The 21221-nt window shown below is 45.4% G+C and overlaps 1 protein-coding gene across 3 annotated transcripts in view; it reads left to right on the forward strand.

Annotated features, from left to right (window-relative positions):
- Positions 1 to 21221, forward strand: part of IFT88 (intraflagellar transport 88) — a 537246-nt gene that overhangs the window by 310680 nt on the left and 205345 nt on the right. For all 3 annotated transcript variants that reach the window (XM_085621562.1, XM_085621564.1, XM_085621563.1), the window contains exons 18-19: positions 12822 to 12930; positions 14892 to 15042. In XM_085621562.1, coding sequence (XP_085477688.1) covers positions 12822 to 12930; positions 14892 to 15042 — 260 coding nt within the window. The remainder of the gene's footprint in view (positions 1 to 12821; positions 12931 to 14891; positions 15043 to 21221) is intronic.

Below are 21221 nucleotides of genomic sequence, written 5' to 3' on the forward strand. Positions count from 1 at the left end.
TCCATCTGAGTGTTATATACCTACTTGGATGAGGAGAAGACATCTATGATGAAGCATGCCATGATAAATTGTGGGTGAAGTGTATTCCCCCAATCTGTTTAGATATCTGCAATTTGGTAGGTGATTATAGAAAATGTTAAGCCCAGACTGCGCATGCGCTAGGATGTGGATGAATGTGTGATTTAAAGAGGACGTGTGTCAGCTTATACCTCTCTCTTCCAGTTTGTGTTTAGATGGCATGTACATACACATTTAACAGGCCTATTTCATGGCCATTCAGCAGCCCCACAGTTAATACAAACTGCCTTCAGGATCCATCTGGTCATGTGAATCTGCAAGGGGATCTCCTACGCAACCCACACCTCCACCCTGATGGAGTAAAAGAAGAAGTTTGCAGCAATTAATTGTCAGCTCCCCTTTTTTCAGATCTTAACATTTTTGGATTGCACCATGTGGGTGTCCATTCGAAAAGACCTTCTGTCTTTTAGCGTAATCATTCGAACCCTGAACATTCCAGGTCTCCATTCTAATATTCCATGTCATGGGGTAAAGGACGAAAAAGCTAACACACCCCAGAGTCTCCTTCCACCAGTCAACCACATTTTACCACCGAAATATAAAGTTTCGGCACATGCACTAAATGAAGCACAACCCTAACTCCCTTCTTGGACTTGAAATTATGAATGGGTAATCCTACCATTCATATTAACCAAGAATGTCCGTAGACAAGATGTGGCGAACTGCCTCCCTCAGCAACCAGGATGGGTGGACAAAGGGCCCGTGGCAGTTATCCCAGTATGAAGGGCTGGGTCGTAGTAGGAGAGGCGTTAGTATTTCCCCCTTCCTACCAAGGGAGGCACCACTCCTATGGTGGTTTAAGCTCTGAAGTTCAAAACACAGGGAGTTTGGATATATCACTTTATGGTGTGTGCAGGAAAGTAGGATCTGCTTCCATGGTTAAACCCACTTTTTGCACATGGTATGCTGTTTTCTGACTAGTCTGACTAGGATCCTGCTCATCAGCACAACAGTCACTGTGCTCTCTCCCTAAATCTGATAATAGTACTTTGGTACCTCCACAATTGGCACCTGGTGTACCCTTGTAAGATCCTGGAATATGGTAATAAGGTACCCAGGGCATAGGTACTTTAAGGGTCCCCATGGGCTGCAGCATGTTTTATGCCACCCATGAGAGACCACTCAAAGAGTAACTACAGATCTGCAATTTCAGCCAGTGTGAGTGGGTGCTTGCACCCCTCACCACAGTTATAAGTTTCCTTATATCTGAGGTCACTACACTTAAAACCTATAAGTCACCACTATGGCAGGCTCTTCAGTCCTGAGGGCAGGGTGCTTGGTTACAAGTGTGAGGGTGCCCCTGCACGAGCAGGCCACCCCTACAAACCCCGGAGTCAATTTTCCAGGCTTTGTAAGTGCGGTCAGCCATTTAATACATATAGTGGACAGCAAGTCAATTGCAAGATGTCAAACTATATATTGGCTGCTCCGAAACCAGTCATGTTTGATATCACACATGTTGTAATACCTACCCCAGCACCGATTCCAGTGTTGGAAGTAGGATCCCATGTACAGGGGGCTCCCCTAGGGTGACCCCCTGTATTCCCGGTACCAGCCTTTCAGGGTCTACCAGCAAGCTAGTACTGCTGTCGACCAAAGACACGTTTCTGCCCTCCTGCTGCTGAGCTGAGCTCGAGCAGGGGAAGGCAGAACAATAGGTATTCTGTCACAGTGGGGTATGAACTGCTGCCAGACAGGACTTAGGGCCAGATGTATCAAGCGTTTTCCCGTTAGCAAATCGGCCCGTTTGCGAACTGAAAAAAAGCCTTTCGGGATGTATCATCCCAAAAGGCAAGCGCAAAATAGGGAATTGCAATTTTTGCGATTACCTATTTTGCTAATGCATTTAGAGAATCGCAATTTGCGATTCCCTAAATGCAATGCAGGAAGCACTTTAAGGCCCATAGGAACGAATGGGAAGCCATTGCTTATTTGCGATTCGCAATTTGCGAGCCGCAATTAAAGAATGCGTAGGAATCGCAATTTTATTTGCGAAACTTACATACATTGCATTTTGCGAGTCCATAATAATGAATCGGTAAAATTCGCTATTAAGGACCCACAAAATACAATGTTGATACATCTGGCCCTTAGTGTATTGGGCTGGGGTGGGGACTCTTGCCAGGGCCATGAGACTGATTTAATGGGCACATTCGGTGCCTTCCTTGCATACTCCAGTTTGAGACAGTTCAGGGAGCCTTTGGTTCCCGCTCTGGAGCGAAACTGGACAAAGGACATGGTAGTATCCTCCCCTCTGTCCAGCTCCTCCTCTGGTAAGGATCCTTGAATCGTCTCAACCCTTTCCCTAGAGTACTTAAGGGCTTACCTGTGGGTGACTCTTCAGATTTGTCGTGGGACAAGATTCAAACTCAAAACCACTTCACCTTCAACTGTCTAAGCACCTTGGACTTTGTTGGACTCCTCCTGGAACTGAGGAAGACTCCTGCTGCTCTCGTTGTTCTGCAAGTCTACTTCTTCGTCTGTGCCTGTGCTTTATCCAAGTTCCTCTCCAGGCCTGTGGGCATCAAAGACACCCAAAGGAATCTCCCTTGGAGTGAAGGAGTCACTCCCCTGCATTTGCAGGCACCGCAACGAAGCCGACCGGTCTGCTGCTCCTGATGTCCCATGAACTCCGAAAGACTCAGCAACACAGGTGGTGGTTCTGCAACTCCCTCGAGGCCTAACCTGTCGTCTCAGCAAGTTTGAGGCCAGTATCCCTCGTCAGAACCGCTGGGACAGAAACCCTGTGCACCGCGTCAATTTGCGATTGCCAATGATTGTTGACTCTGTCCTCCAGAGATCTTTGGGCTACAAGAAGCTCCAGTCTCCATCATCTCTTCCTACTAAGATCTTTGTCCTCACCACATTCTCTGCACTGTGGGCCTGCATCTTTGGTGAGCTGCTCAAGGTCCTCCTGTGCTTCGGCCTGTGTGTCCTCTTGAGGGTCTTCTTTGGCTTCAGGGGGCTCCCCTGCTTGCTCGGGGCCTGCTCTGACTCTACTGTGCTTGGTGAGTCCTTTGGACCTTGCTGGTCTCAACGCTGCACCTTTTCCGTTTACCATCTCATGTTGCTGCTGCCAATGGTTGTTGGTGCTCCCGCTGGAAACAGACCCCCTGGTTCTTGATTTCTGACGGGGGACAGCTCTTGAATGGTGCCCGGTCTTCCACAGCATCGCCTGTTCCTCACAGCTGCACCAACAAGGTCACTGTCATCACTCCTGCGTCTTCCGTCATGAGTGGTTATTGGTCTTTTGTGCCTCCTGGTCAATTATGAGTGGCATAGACTCTATCCCCTCTGCTGGCAGGTACTTTGCTTCAAGAATCCATCCTTGGATTCCACCGGACTCTTTTACATTCTTTGCCAGCAGCATATTTTCTGAAGTCCTCCATTGTGGTCTGTGGCGGTTTCCGACGTCACTTCGCACCTATGTACCCTGCTTCCATGGTGTAGGTATCCCTGGGTGGGGTGACTCTCCAAGCTTCTGTCTTCCACTGGGTTTCTTAAGGGTCCACTGGGAAGGGTCCTTCTTCCTAAAAACTGCAAACCACGACTTTCCTATTGACTTGGATTGAATACGCAGCTGTGTTTCCACTCAGCACACAGCCTCCTTGGAGTTCCTGGGTACTTACCTTGGTGGTTCGTTGAGTCCCCAGGTCTCCTGAGTATTCTGGTCCATGTCCCGACTTCGGTCCCAGTTCGCATTCCACTTTTTTGGTATATGGTTTGGTCTTCCCCTGGTGACCACTGTGTATTTGTGCTTACTTACCTGTTTACATTTGTAATATTTTTTATATTATGTTGATATCTCCTGGTAGGAGATATACCAATGTTTTAGTGAGTGTGTATAATAAATATACCTATTTTTATTACTGCACTGTGTGGTTCTTTATCGAATAACCTAGACTATATGATTAATTCTGGTAAAACAAGCTACTTAACACTCCCACTGGATTAAGCCTGAAGGCTGCTCTCTCCAGCTACCAATTAGAGAGCCTTCTATGGTTGTCTAAGATCACTAAAATCACCATGAGGGTTGTCTGGTTAGTGCAGGGTGCGTCACTTAAATAAGTGTGCACCATGCACTAAGCCAGCCTCCTACAATGTGCTATATTTGTTCACTGTTGTTTTGTTCCATATGTGGAAGCTTTGGTCATTCTCTATAGGTCCTGTAAAGACGTTCTAAGCTTGCTCACTGCGGGATGATTTGTGCGCATAACTAGTGCCACGTTCTTCTGCAATCTACTAGCCTTTTCACATCTGTCTATCCAGTTTCAGGATGTTTCCTCAAACTGAAATAAATGTAATTTTCTCATGCACGCCAACATTTCAAAACAGGAAAGAGTGAGACTAAAAAAAATCCCTCATTGACTAAATTTTGAATAAGAGGCAACTTTAGGCTGGGGACAGCTAAATTAAAGCCATTTTTAGCTTCAAAAATCGAGAATCTCCCGCCTGAATCGGTTCTGTTAGCATGTTTACTTTCTATCTCTGATAACTTCAAGTTAAGCAAGGAACAGTTGCACATGCTTTGTGTTGTGGTCACAAAGATGTCTTTTCACTTCACTGAAGGATTTTCATGGACGCTGCACCTGATGTGCTGGAAAGATCGGGATCGCTAGACCTTCAAAGTGGTCCATCGCTTTGCCTCTCAAGCTTAGTAAAATGGCATAATTGTCCCTATTGTTCAAGAACTAGGCAATCACATGAGGGGGGAACCTGCTTAGCGGGGGGCCAGGACTCTGTTGTGCACTCTTTTGATGGTTAGTCGTTTTGAGAGGCGCCCAGCTTGGAGGGTTTCAACAGTACATTGTTTTAGAAAACGTTCCTCTGAGTGGTCACGAATCGTAGGTTATTCTGAGGAGACCTTCTTTTGGCATGCCCAGCTCTTGCCACCAGTGTGTGGCTGGAATCCTGAAGCTTAATGATAGTATTACCCATCTCTTGCATCTGGGACGTAATTGTCTTTTCCCCTTCTTCCACTACCTTAGTCCTGTCGGATACATTCCTGAGATCAGTTCTGAAGAGGTTCATCTCAACCGAAGTGTTGTCCATTTTGTGTTTCCGTGCAGTGCGCAATTCTGTGATTGCGAATACCTAGTATACCACGGATGGCTCCGGCAGGGGCCCCTGTCCTTGGGACTGTGGTAGCAAGGATCCTTCTGTCTGCCCCTAAGTCGTAGTGTAGTGGAGTATTGGATTTGGCCTCCCCAATTTCTACTTCACCATGAAGACAGCCTGCGCCTACTTGTGCTCAATAAGCAAGCATTTGGGGTCGAGTTGCGAGCAGAATAGCCCCAGTCATAGTCTTGGTAACATTTCTTGCTATAGCTGTATTGGGTCAACCAGCTTGCTGTGCCTCTATCCTTTCCAGTCGTCTGTGTGGCACTACACCAAGAACGCCTTAAGATACTGCGGCAGTTACGTCCGACCGCAGGTGGTGCGGTACACTGGGGGTACTCCATGCTGCAGACTACTCAGTTTTGCAGGTGTCTAATCAGCAGTGGTAATTCGGCCGATCCATTACCTGGAAAGCACCGGGTGGTGGAAATGCACCCGGGCGCCTCAAGGGCACCACAAGGTCCGGCAGCGCAGAAGGCTGTCATGTTGCATAGGTGCACCAGGAGGGATGCCTGCAGGTCCATCACACTCATGAAGAGAAGGATCATGTCCATCACGGGAGAGCACTTGATTCCCTTCTTCACTGTGCATTGTGACAGCTTATGGTCCCCCTGGCTATCCACTAAGCAGTGTGTTGCCCACATAGGCCCTGGTTGGAACAGCAGAGGAGACCGCCACCTCAAAACCGCCAAACTGCACATCTGGGGAAGGCCTATCAGCCACTCCTCAGCTCAAAGTCCGTTCGGCGTCACCTACCAATCAGCGAACCTTAGAGTACAGGTCAATTGGGCCACCTCACTTCCATCCAATGTTGTGGGTCAGGCCTAGGATCGTGGCCACTCTCCTCTGTTCAGTGGGCACTGGCTGCTGCCATTTTACGATGTCCTGAGTATGGAGCAGGCCTCACCCACTCCTTTTTTAGGTTGAGCCTAGCGGCAGCGAGCATGCACTGCTCGGTCTGCGAGCCATGCAGTAGTCGAGTATGCTGTGAAAGCCTCGCCTTCTCTCCGCCCATATTTTTGATTGGCTGGTGTCATTGTCCTTGATAATTGCTGGCTTCCGATTGAGGCTTGTAAGTCCCTCCTTGTTACCGCCCTGTCGCCATTTGTTACCTGGTTTTACAAGAGTATATCGAAAAAAACTAACCTATGGGGGAAACAGGATTCAACGAAAGTTGTTTGCAATCACTTTCCTAGAAAAAAAGACACTTTTTCTAGAGACCCCTCACCCACTAGGGTTTTCCCTGGGTGGCATGCTTCATCATTGGGGTTCCTCTCAATCCTCTACGCATCAAAGCGTGCTGCGATTTATGGACTATGTGAGGTGCAGTGATGTGGAGTGGAAGGGAATTTTCTTTTATTATTAAAAATACCTAACTAGTGAGCTACTATTTTATTCCCGCCCTTGGCTGGTATGGTTAAAATCAGGGGTTGATACCAGGAAGAAACGCGACCTTAATGAGTCTTGTTCCCCTAGTATTGCGTCTGTGTCAACATGTTTCAAGCTGTCTCCTAAAAGCTCTTCATCAGGACTACACGGGGTCCAGCCCCGTGCGTACCACTCCTATTAAATCCTATATTGATGATTCAGTGAAGTGCACACCTAATGTGTAGACACAAAATACCTACGTTTTTTAATTATACTCCGTATCTGTAAAAAAAGAAGCAAAGAGATACATTAAAAACAACTGCAGCCTGTCAGACAAGCTGGCAGGCCATATAAGCTTGTAAATACATGCAGCTCCTTACATAGATTAATGCACTCGATATAGTGGGTACACTTAAGGTCTATGTTGTGTGCTCATCTCGTGTGAAGTGAATGTGCCACACTCGATGACTGTGAAAATCACTTGTAAAGGAAACTCGTGAGAAAATACACCACGTGACAAACAACATAACAAAATACTTAAGCATACAATGACACATACTTATATTAAAGCAATAATATTGCCTCATGGTCAGTCACAGGGGTAGAGGGGCTTGTAGTCACACCCTGGAAATGGAGATAAGGAACTTAATTAGCCGCTTCTCCTAAAGAAAAAGAACCGGAGAATGGCAATTCCTCACCAGAGGCAAGCAAGCCCCACTTCTTTTGTACTTACTTCATCAAAGCACTCCTCTCGGTCAGTTACCTACTTCAGTCCCCGGAGACCACATATTGATGCGTGCGTGTGTCTGCTGGGCTTGTATTTGAAGCAGTCAGCGTAGAAGTGCCTTGTTATCCAGCTCAACTACTAGTACGTATACTCACACACAAAATGGCTGCCGCTATTGGGATACCGGCGGGCCATTTTGGGAGTATTCCGATACATGGTGCCTGTGTAAAACTAGAATTAGACTTGGAGGGATACTGGAGGGCCATGCCATTTTGGGAGTATTCCGATCTGTAGTGCCTGTTGTAAACTAGACTAGGCACCGTGTTGGGGTAACTCCTTGCCTATAAGTGCTAGTGTCAAACGGGGGTCAAAGAGATGATATTTTTAAGACTAGACTAGACATGAGGACCCTTTCTATACTTGTTCAAGTGTCGGTATGGTTCCAATGTATTGGATGATTTTAGCGGTGACCCATGTGGGTTCAGGTATGGACTCTGCTCATATGGTATAAGACCGGATTTTGGGGGTGTCTTTTAGGGGCATGCCAGTGATGACTCTGATGCTCTTTATAGCATCTGGTTACGGGCTCCGCTCATGTGGTACAAGCCCAGAGTATAAGGGGGTCCTTTAGGGATATCCTTTGGGGGCATTCCAGTGATGAACCAGATGCTCTGTGTAGCATCTGGTTACCAGAGTAAGGGACACTGTGTCCCCAGGCGAGGCATATAAACACTCAGAGCTGGATCATCAGTATTTGGAGAATAAGAATTATGCAGATTATACCACTACAACGATGGTACTTAAATGGGTAGTACATCCTCACAGAATGTGACTAAGTAAAAAACAGGATCATTGTTGCAAAACCGGGCTATTCCTAGTAGATTGACCAACAGAGAGCCCCCAACGGATATTATCATTTAATCCCCGTGTCCTTGTGGAGATTGTACACTCCTTTTCCAATAGTCTGTGTTCCAAATTATCAGTGTAACTCGGGTGTTCTAGAACAACCCATTTCAGATCGTTGGGTGTGTGTTTCTGTTCCATGAAATGTGCGGACATTTTTGTGGTAATGCGGTGACACCTGATGTTACTGCGGTGTTCACATACCCTGATGCTTACTTTTCTTGTAGTCATGCCTACATAATGTAGATTGCAGGGGCAAGTTATCGTGTATACTACTCCTGCAGTGTTCCAATTTGTTAACTTACGTAATTCCCAGCTCATCGCGTTATTGAAGGACACTTTTATAGTAACGGTGGTCAGATGGCATACGCTGCAATTACCGGATTGGTAATGACCCGTGGGTGGTGTCCGCAAAACAGATTGATTCCTATCTCTGTTTGTTATTGATTTTGGGTGAGTATGCACCAAAATGTCTTTCAAATTTCTCCCCCTCTTGTGGGAGAACATTGGTTTAGAGATGATAAGTTGTCCGCTGTTTAGAATGCGCCAGTGTTTTTTTACTATCTTGGTAACACGATCAGAGACAATGTTAAAGATCGTGATGCAGATAGCTTTTCTGTCTTTTTGGGTGTCCTGACTTCGATGTGTCTCAAGTAGGGCATCCCTGTTGGTTATTGGCTGCTCTCTTTTTTGCTTTTGATACCAGACTTGCTGGGTATTTTCTTGTTATGAGTTTATGTGATAACTTTTCGGCTTGTGTTTTGAAGTCTCTGGCCTCAGTGCAGTTCCTCTTTAGCCTGAGAAACTGGCCAAAGGGGAGATTCTCCAACAAATGCCTTTGGTGGAAGCTATTGTAAAGGAGTAAGCAGTTTTTTGAGGTGGGTTTTTCGTGTGTCGTTGTCTTTAGGAACCCCTGCACTGCAAAAATATTGAGGTCCTGGAATACCAACTGAGATCTGCTCAGGTGAGGGTGAATCTGAGAAAAATATCTTGAAGATTCATTTGCTCTGGACTCTTCGCCGTCCCAAAACGGCAAAATATCATCAATGTACCTTTTCCAAAGTGTAATGTGTTGGCGATAAGGGTTGGTGTCTGTCAGGATCTGTGCTTCTCGAGGTGGTGCACGTATAACCCGGCCACACTAGGGGCGAATATGCTGCCAATACTGGTCCCATATTGTTGACGGAATAGGGTGTTCTCGAAGCAGAAAAAATTCTCCGTCAGGGCCCACTTGCAGCACTCCAGCAGTCTTGGTGTGTGGTAGGTCCAGTTCTCTTCATATAGGACCTCTTCAATTATGTCTAGGGTCTCCCTATGTGGTAGGCTAGTATACAGGCTTTCGACGTCCAACCCTGTGAGGATGCTAGTACCTGGGTTGAACTGTAAGTCTTTAAGAAGACTTAGTACCGCCTTAGTGTCCTGTAGTATTTGTTCGTTCCTTGTATAAGAGGACGTAAAAAGGCATCAGTGAATTTTAAAAAGGTTTTCCAGTATGGATCCTATGCCGGAAGCAATGGGTCGTCCAGGCGGGTCCTCCAATGACTTGTGTATCTTGGATATGGTGTAGAAATAAGGGGTTATCAGGTGGGTGTTGATCAGGAAATCCACTTCTTTCATGGTAATCCAATCTTGCAAGATGGCCTCCTCCACCATGCTTGTGATCCCTATCCGTAGGCATTCTGTAGGATCATCTCTAATACGTACGTAGTTCCTCTTGTCTTTAAGTAGTCGCATGCATTCTCGGCGGTATGCCTCAGAGGTCTTTTGGACAATGACGCCACCTTTGTCTGCCGGTCTCACCATTATAATGGAGTCATTGGCCAGTTGTGGATGGCTTCATGTTCAGCTCTGCTTGTGTTGTGAAAGATTCTGATGGTTCTTAGATCAATCTCCCCTATTTCTTTCAAAATAGCTTTTTCAAAAGCTAGAAGTTTCACAGGCAATGTGGCGGATGGGGGATGAAGTTAGATTTCAGATGCAGGCCTGTGTCTCTGTTTCTGGTGTCGGCTGCTGGTTTGTTGGCAAAATAGACCTGTAGTTTGATCTTGCGAATAAATTCGTTCATCTAACAGCTCAGCTTGAATTTGTCCAGGCTCGGTGTAGGGACGAATCCTAAGCCTTTTTCCAGTACTTCCAGTTGGGTGGATGATAGAATTTTGTCAGTCAGATTTACTACTAGACTGGGCAGTTGCTGGTTGTAGGGTTGTTCGGGGGGTCCATGCTCCTCGTTGTCATCCTCGTGGCTTCTAATGGGTACGACCACTGTACTTGCTGTCCTCTTTTAGTTCTTCCTCGCTGTGTCCCTTTGCCTCTCCCTAAAAAAGAAGTCGATGGACCTGGGTATTCGGGTTGTTGAGCCGAGTTCCAGTATGTGTAGGGCTGCTGTTGGAATTGCAGTGGTCCATAGAAGGAAGGGGTGGCGGGGAAGGGCGGTGGGCCTTGGAAAGTGGGCCGTCGTTGTCCGTCTTGGTTCCTCATCCTTCCGATTTCTGAAGGTACCCCTCTTGTTGTATCCCATCTCAGAACTGTCAGAGCCGGTGTCTGATCCCTCTGTGTCAGTGTTGTAGCCAGGGTTTCTCTCTGTGAGACTGTAGTCATCTCGAGTTTATGTGTAGACCTTCTCATGTGTGAAATTCTTTGAATCCTTCTTGAATTTCTGATATTTCGTGTCTTTCAACGCTACCTCGAACTCGTGCATTGTTTTTTTTCAGCTCCTCAAGTCTCTTTTTCTGTTCTGTTTGTCACCGCCCATGTGTCGTTACGCGGTGTCCTTCATAAGTCGGTAAGGACTATTTTTTTTTTTAATTTGCAGCACGCTCCGCTTTCACTTTAGTGGCCGCTCTTGTTTATTTAATTGATTTGCCGCGCCGGCCGAAAGGCAGCATTTCTACTCCCTAATCTAACAAGCATTTGCAATGCAATAGGTCTCGCATTTACGCTAGTTTGAGCTATTGACACTGCAAATAACAATGCCTTTTATTTTCGTTTTTAAAACATAAATAAAAGGCATTGTCATTTACAATGCCAATAGCTCAAGCTTGTGTAAACGCGAGATCTATTGCATTGCAAATGCTTGTTATGTCGATGTAAACAGGCACAATCTACCAGGACTGCTGAATCCCCATAGTCTGCTTGGTCATTCAGGAGGACAAAGATGGGGCAATGGAGCACAAATGATGCAGGATACTCATGAGGGGTGCAAAGCTCCGAGAGACTACGCCTTCTCCACCATCATGCCAGCTAGCAAAGTTGCAGATAATTTGGTGCACACCATAAACTCTTATGCCTTAGCAGTGCAAACAAAAGGGGATATCATTGTATAGTAGGAAGTGGTGTCTCAGTCTTAGGTAGTTTTGTTCATCATTAAAGAGACTTGTGATTTTTTGTGTGACTTAAATTGCAATTCACGCATTAGTAAAATTGGTTTTAGGTGGAGTCAATGATGTTTGCTTTGCAGGCATACATGGTGTAACAGGAGTTTTTAAAGGTGGGCAAGATTTTGAATGCTGTGACAGGTATGAACTGGAGGCGGAGTTCTTCCTGCTGCATGTGTTTGTCTGTGGAGATTCAGCAAAAGATGTCATGCTTCAGGGATGGAATTTACCCTTTTCACCCTGTTAATATGCATCTTTGTTAAGGCTCAGGTGCATAGAGTAGGCACCTACACTCCACTGGTGGTGCATAATGTCCCAAACCCTTCGGGGGTTTCATTAGGTGAAGGGCTGTGTGCATCTGTGTTGTAACTAGTGGTACTGACATTTTAGGGGTTCCTCAGAAAGGCCCCATCATTTTGCATTACACACCTGCCTAACCCTGTGGATTCACCTTATCGCACAAAGTCTACACGAGTAGCTTAGGGAGTAGGTTACTTTATCTTTCTTGAGTTTTTCATGGAAAATCATTTTCCATTCTGCGGCATAGTTTTAAAACCGGGGGTGGGGTTTGTCGCACTTAGCTGCACAAAAAGGCCACTTAAGTGTGAAAAAAGCATTGCAAACATTTGTGACTACCCTCAAAGTCATTACTTTGTGGGTGTTTATAAAATGTCCTTTCACCACTCATTTTACACTCCCCTGGGAACACTCTACCCCCACCCCTAGTTGTTACTCTGACAACTACTGAGATTCCTACACAGCTTACAGATTTAAACAGCAGTCGTAAGTAACTTCTGCACATGTCCTGACTTCATGAAACAGGATGCAGATTTTCCCACATGTAAGTTACACCTGTGTGCAAAAAACATTTCGGGAATAGTTTAGGTATCCAGGTGAGTGAGTTACGGGTAAATACAGGGTGCTTGTGAAACTGTATGATTTTGCTTCCTAGAAAAACTGCCAAGAAAAAAAATCTTTTTGTGTGAAATTTCTGTAGTTGAAGTTGTGCAGAGTTGATAAAAAGTTGGAGGAAATTGGCAATTTTGCACACTGCGAATTTGTGTAAAGTTTAATTTTGTGCACCCGTTTTAAATACACTGTGCCATTACCAGTTACAATATTGCTCCTGTAAAAATCAAAAAGGATGCATTAAATATAAATACAGGTTTGATTCAAAAATAGGAACCACACTTACCTTTATTATGTGTTAGTGATCTTTATATTATTTTACTAACAGTGTCTCTTTGTTTTAGGTTTGACCTACAAGAAATTAAGCCGGCTGGAGGATGCACTGGATTGCTTTCTTAAACTGCATGCAATACTGAGAAATAGCGCTCAGGTTCTTTACCAAATAGCCAATTTGTATCCTTCTTTAAAGTCTCAAGAAGATTTACTGCCTGGCAAAGAAAGACACTTCGATGTAGGGGCCAGACATACTATTTACTATTCACAGAATACTGCTTTCAATTTGCGACCAGTATTTTTTTAAATGCAGCACGGTTTCCTTAGAGGAAAAAAGACTAAGTTTAAAAATAAAAGTTTCCTTTTTTTTAAATGTTTATATGAGAGTCGGATATTGTTCCGTCGACAAAAGCCTATTCCCCCACAAACCTTTTTTTTTAACATTCACAAAGGGTACGGGATCCCAATTGGACCCTTTCCCTTTTCTGAATGGGTTACCACCCCAGCCTAGGGGGTCAGTAATGTTTCAGTGAGTACGACCATTGTTTTGATTCCAAACCATTGATCCGTATCGATAAGAATCGCTATTTGAAAAAAACACCTACAACAATTGCGATTCCTAATCTATTTACAAACCCATTTTAGGAGTAAAAAAAAAATTATTGACTCCGAATATGGGTTTATTACATTGCAAAAAGCATTTTTACGGTCACAGTCTCCTATTGTCAGTGTTTGCAACTACACAAAGTATTTGTACATTTGGCCCTAAGATTCTTCAGATAGTGTTATTATATCAATGTGTTCGTCTAAGTTCTCTTAAGGATAAACAAATAAGCATAATTTTGTGAGAGTTGGATGCCACATTTCATATTGCATGAAGCTGCACGATTAAGAAAAGGTAATTGCCCTTTGTCTGATAGCAGATGTGGTGGCAAGGTGGATTTTAGCACGCAAGCCTTTTTAATGTCGGCATTAGAACGAACGCGTCGTTATGGCGAGTTCCTTTTGTACGCAAGTCGTTACAATGACTTGCCATAGAGGGGCGCTGGACTTTGGATTAGTATTATTTACTATTCCAACTCCAGTTTGCACAAGAGTAGGGAAGGTATTGGACTTTAAATCCAACACCACGATGTGCCCCCTCTTAACAAGTTGTTGTAACAACTTGTGTGCTAAACAAATGCGTGGTAACGACAAGTTTGTTCTATTGCTGGCACTTTGAAGGCACAGGAGATTACGGCGTCAGATTAAAGGATGTTGCCCGGTAAAATGATATCATGGAGTTGTAGAAAAGACCAGCGTAATTCAGATCATGTGCTAGATTTGCTGTAACACCTTGAACTGGATAAAGTGTCACTGGTGCGGTCCAACCATTTTTATTTCTTTTACAAATAGGAGTTCTTTTACGACATGGAAAGTAATTGTGTGTTCCTATACTGTCCTCCTTATACACCACCTTGGCTTCACTTGTTTGCACTCTGAGGGACAGGACATGCAGCGGTCAACTCCAGGCAGAATCTCCTTGTTTCTGACTCTCAAATTGTCATAAACATTTCTTTGAGGTAGTGGCAGTGCCCCTCTTAAGTGACAACCTCCTCACCATCCCTATCTCTTTTTCTGATGCATATCAGAAGATTTCTTACAATGCCATGACCAAGATGCGCCATGGAGCGACACATTTCTGCCAGCTGTTTTAAAATTATCCCTGTTGCAGAAAGGAGGAGGCACAAAATTGGCAAAAGGACCTTTTGTCTTAGCACTAATAGTCCTCGCACCCTTCTTGACTTCCTCCATTACCTGGTCTAGGCGATCCAATCACCAAGCATTTGACACTAGTGGTTCTAGTTCAGAATGACCCTTTGGGATATTATGTCTCATCGCTACAATACTCTGGTCACCTAACCCGCTTTGGAATAACCACCCATAGTAAGGATGGTTAGAGAGGTTTCCTCAGTAGACCATCAAGACACACCACAGAAAGCCAAACCACTCTTGCACAGCTATACATGTTCAACAGATTAGAAGGTATACAATGCAAAAAACAGTCATCAGTCAGTACCTGATTGCATTATGTATTCATGTTTTGTTTTATCAACATTCACTGACTCCAAAGTAATCATCCTTAATTTGAGCAATCCCAGGTATGAAATGTTGGAGGATCCAAATCAAGCAATCGAGTGGTTAATGCAGCTTATCAGTGTGGTACCTACAGATTCCCACGTACTGGCAAAGCTTGGTGAACTTTACGACAGTGAAGGGGATAAATCACAAGCGTTTCAATATTACTATGAGGTAATGAGGCTCTTTCTTCTTTTACAGTTCCTCGTCATAAAACTGTGACCACGCTATACACTGATATTATGCACATTACACGGGGTTACTATTGGCCTGAAACATGTATAACTATTTTTCAAAATAATTTAAAAGGTTTGATGAATTACTATTAAAATTATTGCTTGTAAAATTGTGCATATACACTCATGACTTTGCTTTGAATTGTTTCCACTTTGACTGAGGGAGAGGGTGCAGTGGGTAATCAATTTGTATCTTACCTTACATGAAAGTCAAATCAGTAGTATTGTTTGTTTATGTACTTATTAGTGATGTGGTATATAGAAAAGTGAATTCTTATGGTGCCTTCAGCTCATTTTGGCTGTGTAAAGTGATAAAGTGCAAAAGAATGCCATTAATTACAGTAAATGACTGAACTTCTTTGAGAGCTCTTGCTTATCATCTTTGAGAGCTCTGTTGATGTTGGCTTTTTAAATTCCCGCTCCATGGCATGTGGTTTTTGCTCCACCTCTCCCCAGTGGCATTCAAAACCCTCAGTGTATTTTCTTCAATTGGGCACCAAATGCCTTGGTTATTTTTACAGAAATTTCCTTTTTCTGAATTCATCTTGCTTCACGGGAAATAAAAGAACTGAGGTGTTCCAATTGGTGTATTTAAGTGAATGGTCTTACCGTATATACTGTCTTTTTGGAGATTATTAATCATGCTGAACCCAACCCTCCTGAAGTCAACAGGAGAACAAGGAGATATGTCCTTAACGTACTCCTCTTGGGTGACTAGCAAATTGCATGATTCCAAAGGTGATCCGTTATGCCCCACCTGCCCTGGGCTAGGTCTTCAGGTTTTTTAAATGGTTCATGCATCCTGCAATGGGATTTGCAAACCATCACTGTCTTGTGGATCCATGTTAGGCTTTTTGTAGGGTCTGCAAACTCGCTTTCAGATTCACTGAACCACCAAAAGGGCCAACATAGGTCCATGAAGCTTGGTGGGTTCAGGATCCCTTGCCCATAAAGCTTGCACTGGCTTCACGTGCCCCAAGCCAGTTTTTGTTAGATTTCGGCAGCCATGCCGAAGGCTACAACCCCTACAGCAAAATTGGCCTGTTTGCTATTTTTTAAACATGGGGAGGGGGCATATGGGCCTGTAGTTAGATTATACTAACCATTGCCCCTTATGTGCTCTATTACTTGTTTCTTTTCAGGTCACAGGGACTGAGTCCCTTGCATCCTTTAATAGCAATTTTTCCAGCCAACCAGAGTTCTTTAGATCAACAAACCTATATTTGGGTTGTGAAATTGAAAGGGATCACAGGGGAAAAAGCTCATTCGACCAATCAGATTTGACTGTTTTTTTAATTTTGGGGTGTGCAGAGAAACCAGGTTTGTGGAAGTCCACAAAATAATGGTCCAGATGCCTTTAACATTTATCCTCTGCATGCACAGACTGGAACACATTTGAAATGTTAACATCTGGAAAACGACAGAATGGTTTTACAAACCAAGCAAAGGGGTTCTTCGAATGGAGCTCTGCTTTCATACCATATTTGATATCAGACAACAATGTCTCAACGTGGAATTAGTGTTAGTTAGTAGGAAAGAGTGTTACGGGCCGAAACGCCGTCGACTTCAACAGCGTTACTGTTGGCGCATTTACAAACATGGGCATTTGCTTTACTGTCCTTTGAATTCCCATACATTTACTGTGTAAATGCCCTAACTTTGGCATATTCAAAATACCATTGTTCTCCTTGTTGCGCCGTTTCACCGCTGTATATACCACTTTATGTGTCACTTGCGCCGTCACCAACTCCACGAGCACTTGTGCACAGTATTTTTTCGGTTACACTTTCACTAAGTGTCACGCAGTGCTTTTTAAACCTATATGATATGTACATATGACGCAATATGTTCATCATTTGTTGAAAATACAACTCTTTCCTACTAACTTGGTCTCCTGTTGTCCTCTGTGTATGGATTCATTCCTCTGATACTGTAACATACAGCTCACCTTTGAATTACTTGTCCTTCCACTGAATTCCACGTTGAGACATTGTTGTCTGATATCATGTACTGCCCCAGTCTCACTGTGGTTTATGGGCTACCTCCTGTGGTCTGATACTTCATACCATATTTAGCGCAATTCCATGCAATTGTGTTTTCTGTAATGAAGAGCAAAGTATCCTATGGGAGGTATCCTATGGTCCTCAGGAGTATAACGGAGGTTGGTGCAGCCCCCACAGTGCGGGAGCCCCCCATGGTCTCTTGTTTTAGAAGGAGCCCCCTTAACCTCTAACCATGCCATTGCATGCCTTGCAGAATGCACGCAGTGGCTTGGAATGGGAAAAAAGTAGACGCTCAGGGAAGCTACTCTGCTTTCCCAAGCAGGCCATGGTAGCTTAGGTGGGGCCCAACCATTCAGAAGGCCCCTATTGATTCCGTTCTGCAGGGGGATATCATAATTTTGCGTTACGTCACTGATGGCCCTATGGAAGATATTAAACTCTCTGCAGCCAAACCTTCTGATCTGAGCTTCATTCTTCCACTCATAAAACATCTGCTGAGTCACAGGCATTCTTCCAATGATGTACCTTGCATGAGCAAACAACTCGTGAAAGTGGCTGCCTTAGACACATCTTTCACAGCCTGAGCCTTACAAGCAGTCTCAAAACTGACAAACATTCCAAATATCTTGTCCCTTCACATACATGTTCACGCAGTCTTATGGAACCTTGGTAGGAAATTAAAGAGTTGGAAGTAGAATCGCTTTTCCCAGATGTAGCTGTCTCCTCTGATCACCCAGAGTTTTTCTTTCTCTGAAGCTATAATCTCCCTCTCTAGTTCTGTATCCTTTTTTGTTTTCCTGCATTTCCTCCTCCCTCATTCTCGCCTCTTAGGCCCATTATTTTATGTATTTCCCTGCTCCTTTCCTGTTGTTTCTGGTGAGCTAATGTTGACTTCTCCATTTCAACCCCTGTTTTTCTCTTTTTCCTCTCCCTTGGAGTTTATGAGAGCCAACTGCAAGTTCAGCATCTCAACTAGATTACTCTGTTGTCTAAAGTTGTAACTGGCTTAGCATGATCTCAAACAGCTAGCTAGCAGTGGGTTTCATGGGATAAGCAAGGGATACTGGTCTTCGGCTGTGGTGGTGGGGTCATTTGCCTCTTATGTCTAGGGTCCATCCTACTGTGGCTCTGTAAACTGGGCCAAGTGCAACCCCTTCAGCACTTGACTCTCAGTGATATAGTTGGGAAGCAGTTACAGGTTTCTCAGGGAGGCAATGCGGGTCTGAAACAAGCTGAGAACTCAGCAATCACCCAATAGTGCAATAACCTATTGTCCAACTCAATGCTTGTTTTTTGAGAGAAGAAAGTAATACACATTAAACAAAATGCTTCACACTATAAAATGCAGGTATTTTTCACAGGGGTGGGGCCATTCCTGTTGTAAGGTTTCCTTTTCTCCTCCCTCTTAACTGAAGATAGGGGCTAATATGGCATGTGTCAGGGGCAGTTCTCCCCCTCCCTACCTGTAGACCACAGTAGTGTCAGCCATGCATGTCATCTACTTTCCCTTCTCCTGTGAAAGGGAGATGCACTTGCTGCAAGAGAGGCAACACTTGTTTTCAGGTCTGGAACATAATAGCTGTGGAGGCTGCCTCATGGGTCTGGCTGTTGACAGGCTCCCGCATCGCAGATGTCTGGTCTCTGGAGTGAGTCAGGCAGGGGGCAGAAGTTTGCAGCTGTTGATCATCTTCAGGGCGGAACCCCTCTTCGACATCATGCTCCATGATGCACGGCGGCTAGGTCTGCCCCAGGCATGACGTTTGCTCTCCTGCAGCATGATCCGCATCAGCACAGGCCATACTTCTGGGTCACAGCGGATTATCTGCTGAAGGATAGTACCACAGCTTCAGCCACATGTCGAGGTCACAGTGGTGTCATCCGCTTCGGGCACACTTCAGGAGAATGCAAAGGCTTTGGCCACACTTCTAGGTTAGAGCAGCGCCGCCCACTTATGGCACGCTTGAGGACAGTGGCAAGATTTTGACCAGACATCGGTGTTACAGCGGCATCATCCTCTTTGGGCATACTTCAGGACAATGATGCAGCTTCTGATCTGAGAGCATTCCGATTGCTCTCCCTGGAGCCTTTCTGGGTGGACAGACCCATGCGTGGAAGTCAACTGCTCAGCTTGCTCTGGTGGTCAGCACCTTTTGCATGGTTAGCACACTCTTCTCATCAGGCAAGTTCACTCCAGGTGCTTCAGGCTGGGACTCAGCTGTTCCTTCCAGATAGAACACTAGGTGATGTCCTTTCAACACTGGGATGTTGGTGGTCGGGCAGACACCAGCTCTGATTGCACAGCAGTCCTCTGGGTGCTTTCTGGAGCACCTCCTTCCTTTGTCTAAGGGAACTTGGAACTGGGTCAACAAGTGGGTCAGGAGCTCCCACTTCAAACAGGTACAGAAGACGGGGCATATGTATTCTGTCTCCGTTTTTAGAACCAGCTCGAGTGAGTTCCCCTTTCATGTGTTAGTCTCTGTCTGTTTCTAGACTCGCCCTTTGTGTAGAGGTTTGCTCCTCATAGAAGGATCATCTTCAGGTTGGGGCACCCCCAACGGAGTTACTAAATTTTCTGAGCTTCTGCGCCTGGCCATAAGTAGTCACACCTAACAGTTAGCAAAAAGAGAGACAAAAAGCTGGCCTCCTCTCAAGGACCCTTAACACTCTGAAAACAGAGATATTTCAAGAAATTAACTGTTTGAGGAACATCTGATGGACACTTCTAGCCGCAGATTCTTTACCGTAGAATATTCTCCAGGCATCATACTGGCTCCTGAAAGTTTTGACGAGCAGTACCCTTGCGCGCCAATAGGTTGTGGTGTTCTGATCCGCATGGAGTCATTGTCCACGCCAGAAGTGATGTGCGCAGTGCCTATGTAGGTGTCACTCCAGTGCGCTGACTTTGGTTCTTTTCTTCCATTCCAGTCAGCGCAGATCTGAGAGATCTAGCCCCAGTCACTATTCGACTGGCCTATTCTTCACCCTTTTGTTGAATATTTTTTCGATACTTTTTCTTCTGGAGTGAAAATGTCCACCAAAAAGGCAAGTTTCAAAATTTGCGGCGCCTAACACTTCTAGGTGTTGGTGACGGACCTACGCTTGGTTTCCTTTTGGTGTCTGGAGTGCGATCACGATGTGAAGACGGGTGAGGATTGCCTCCGCCATGCATCCAAAGGCGCAGAGGAAGCTGTTCCTCAAGCTCAAGATCTCGGTTGCAAAGAAGTTCCCGAGATTGTTCGTGGAGCTGCTGCTGGCGATCGTCGTCTCATTCAAAGTCATCAGTAAGATCTGGTAAGTCCCATAAGAAAAAGAAGTCGTCAAAGAGTTCTTTCACTTCGCCGTGCAGGTATTCGAACGAGATGCAGGGGCGTTGGCACTCGAGGACTAGCTCTGTTGTGGAGTCTGCGTCTGGGCCGCCTGCACACCTCTTTCAATTTCCGGGAGCCGGAGCGACCCCCGCCCAGCTAAAGGTATTTTCTGAGCCAAGGGGTCCCTACTGGATTTCTGCCCCCAGGTTCCAGTGATGGATCCAGAGCGGCAGCGGTCGAGCGACGTAGACCTCCCCCGGCACCCGTTCCAGTTCCAACGCCAATAGCTGGTGCCGCCCCCACCATTATCATTCCCACCATGGAGCAGGACGGGCACCGTCCGAAGGCGGTTCCGACGCTGGCTGAGGGCAGACCATCCACGTCGCAGTAAGTGCCTTATTCTTATGACCGGCCTGGATTGGGTGATGAATGGAGGGGTCTAAGGACCCTTATGATTACCAGCCCTCAGAAGACCCTGAGGACACTTGGTATGAGGATCTGGTGGGTGCCAGTTGACTGGGCACCTCACCAGACACTGACCTGATCTTTTCCCCTACCGTGGCTATGGAGGAGGGTGCCTTGTTCGCTATGGTGTTTAGCGGGCCAGCTGAGGTATTGGACCGTCAATTGACCTCAGTTGCGGTCAAGACAAATATCTTGATGGAGTTGTTTCAACCAGAAGTCACCGTATCTGAACCACTTCTCCCTTTCCATAAATCCCTCATCGACATGCTGCTTGGGGCCTGGTCCAAGCCCTGCCCTCCATGCTAACTAGTTACGCGACCCCCAGCGGCTTGGGAACTGCA

Source organism: Triturus cristatus, chromosome 8, assembly GCF_964204655.1.
Source record: "Triturus cristatus chromosome 8, aTriCri1.1, whole genome shotgun sequence".
NCBI classification, from domain to species: Eukaryota; Metazoa; Chordata; class Amphibia; order Caudata; family Salamandridae; genus Triturus; species Triturus cristatus.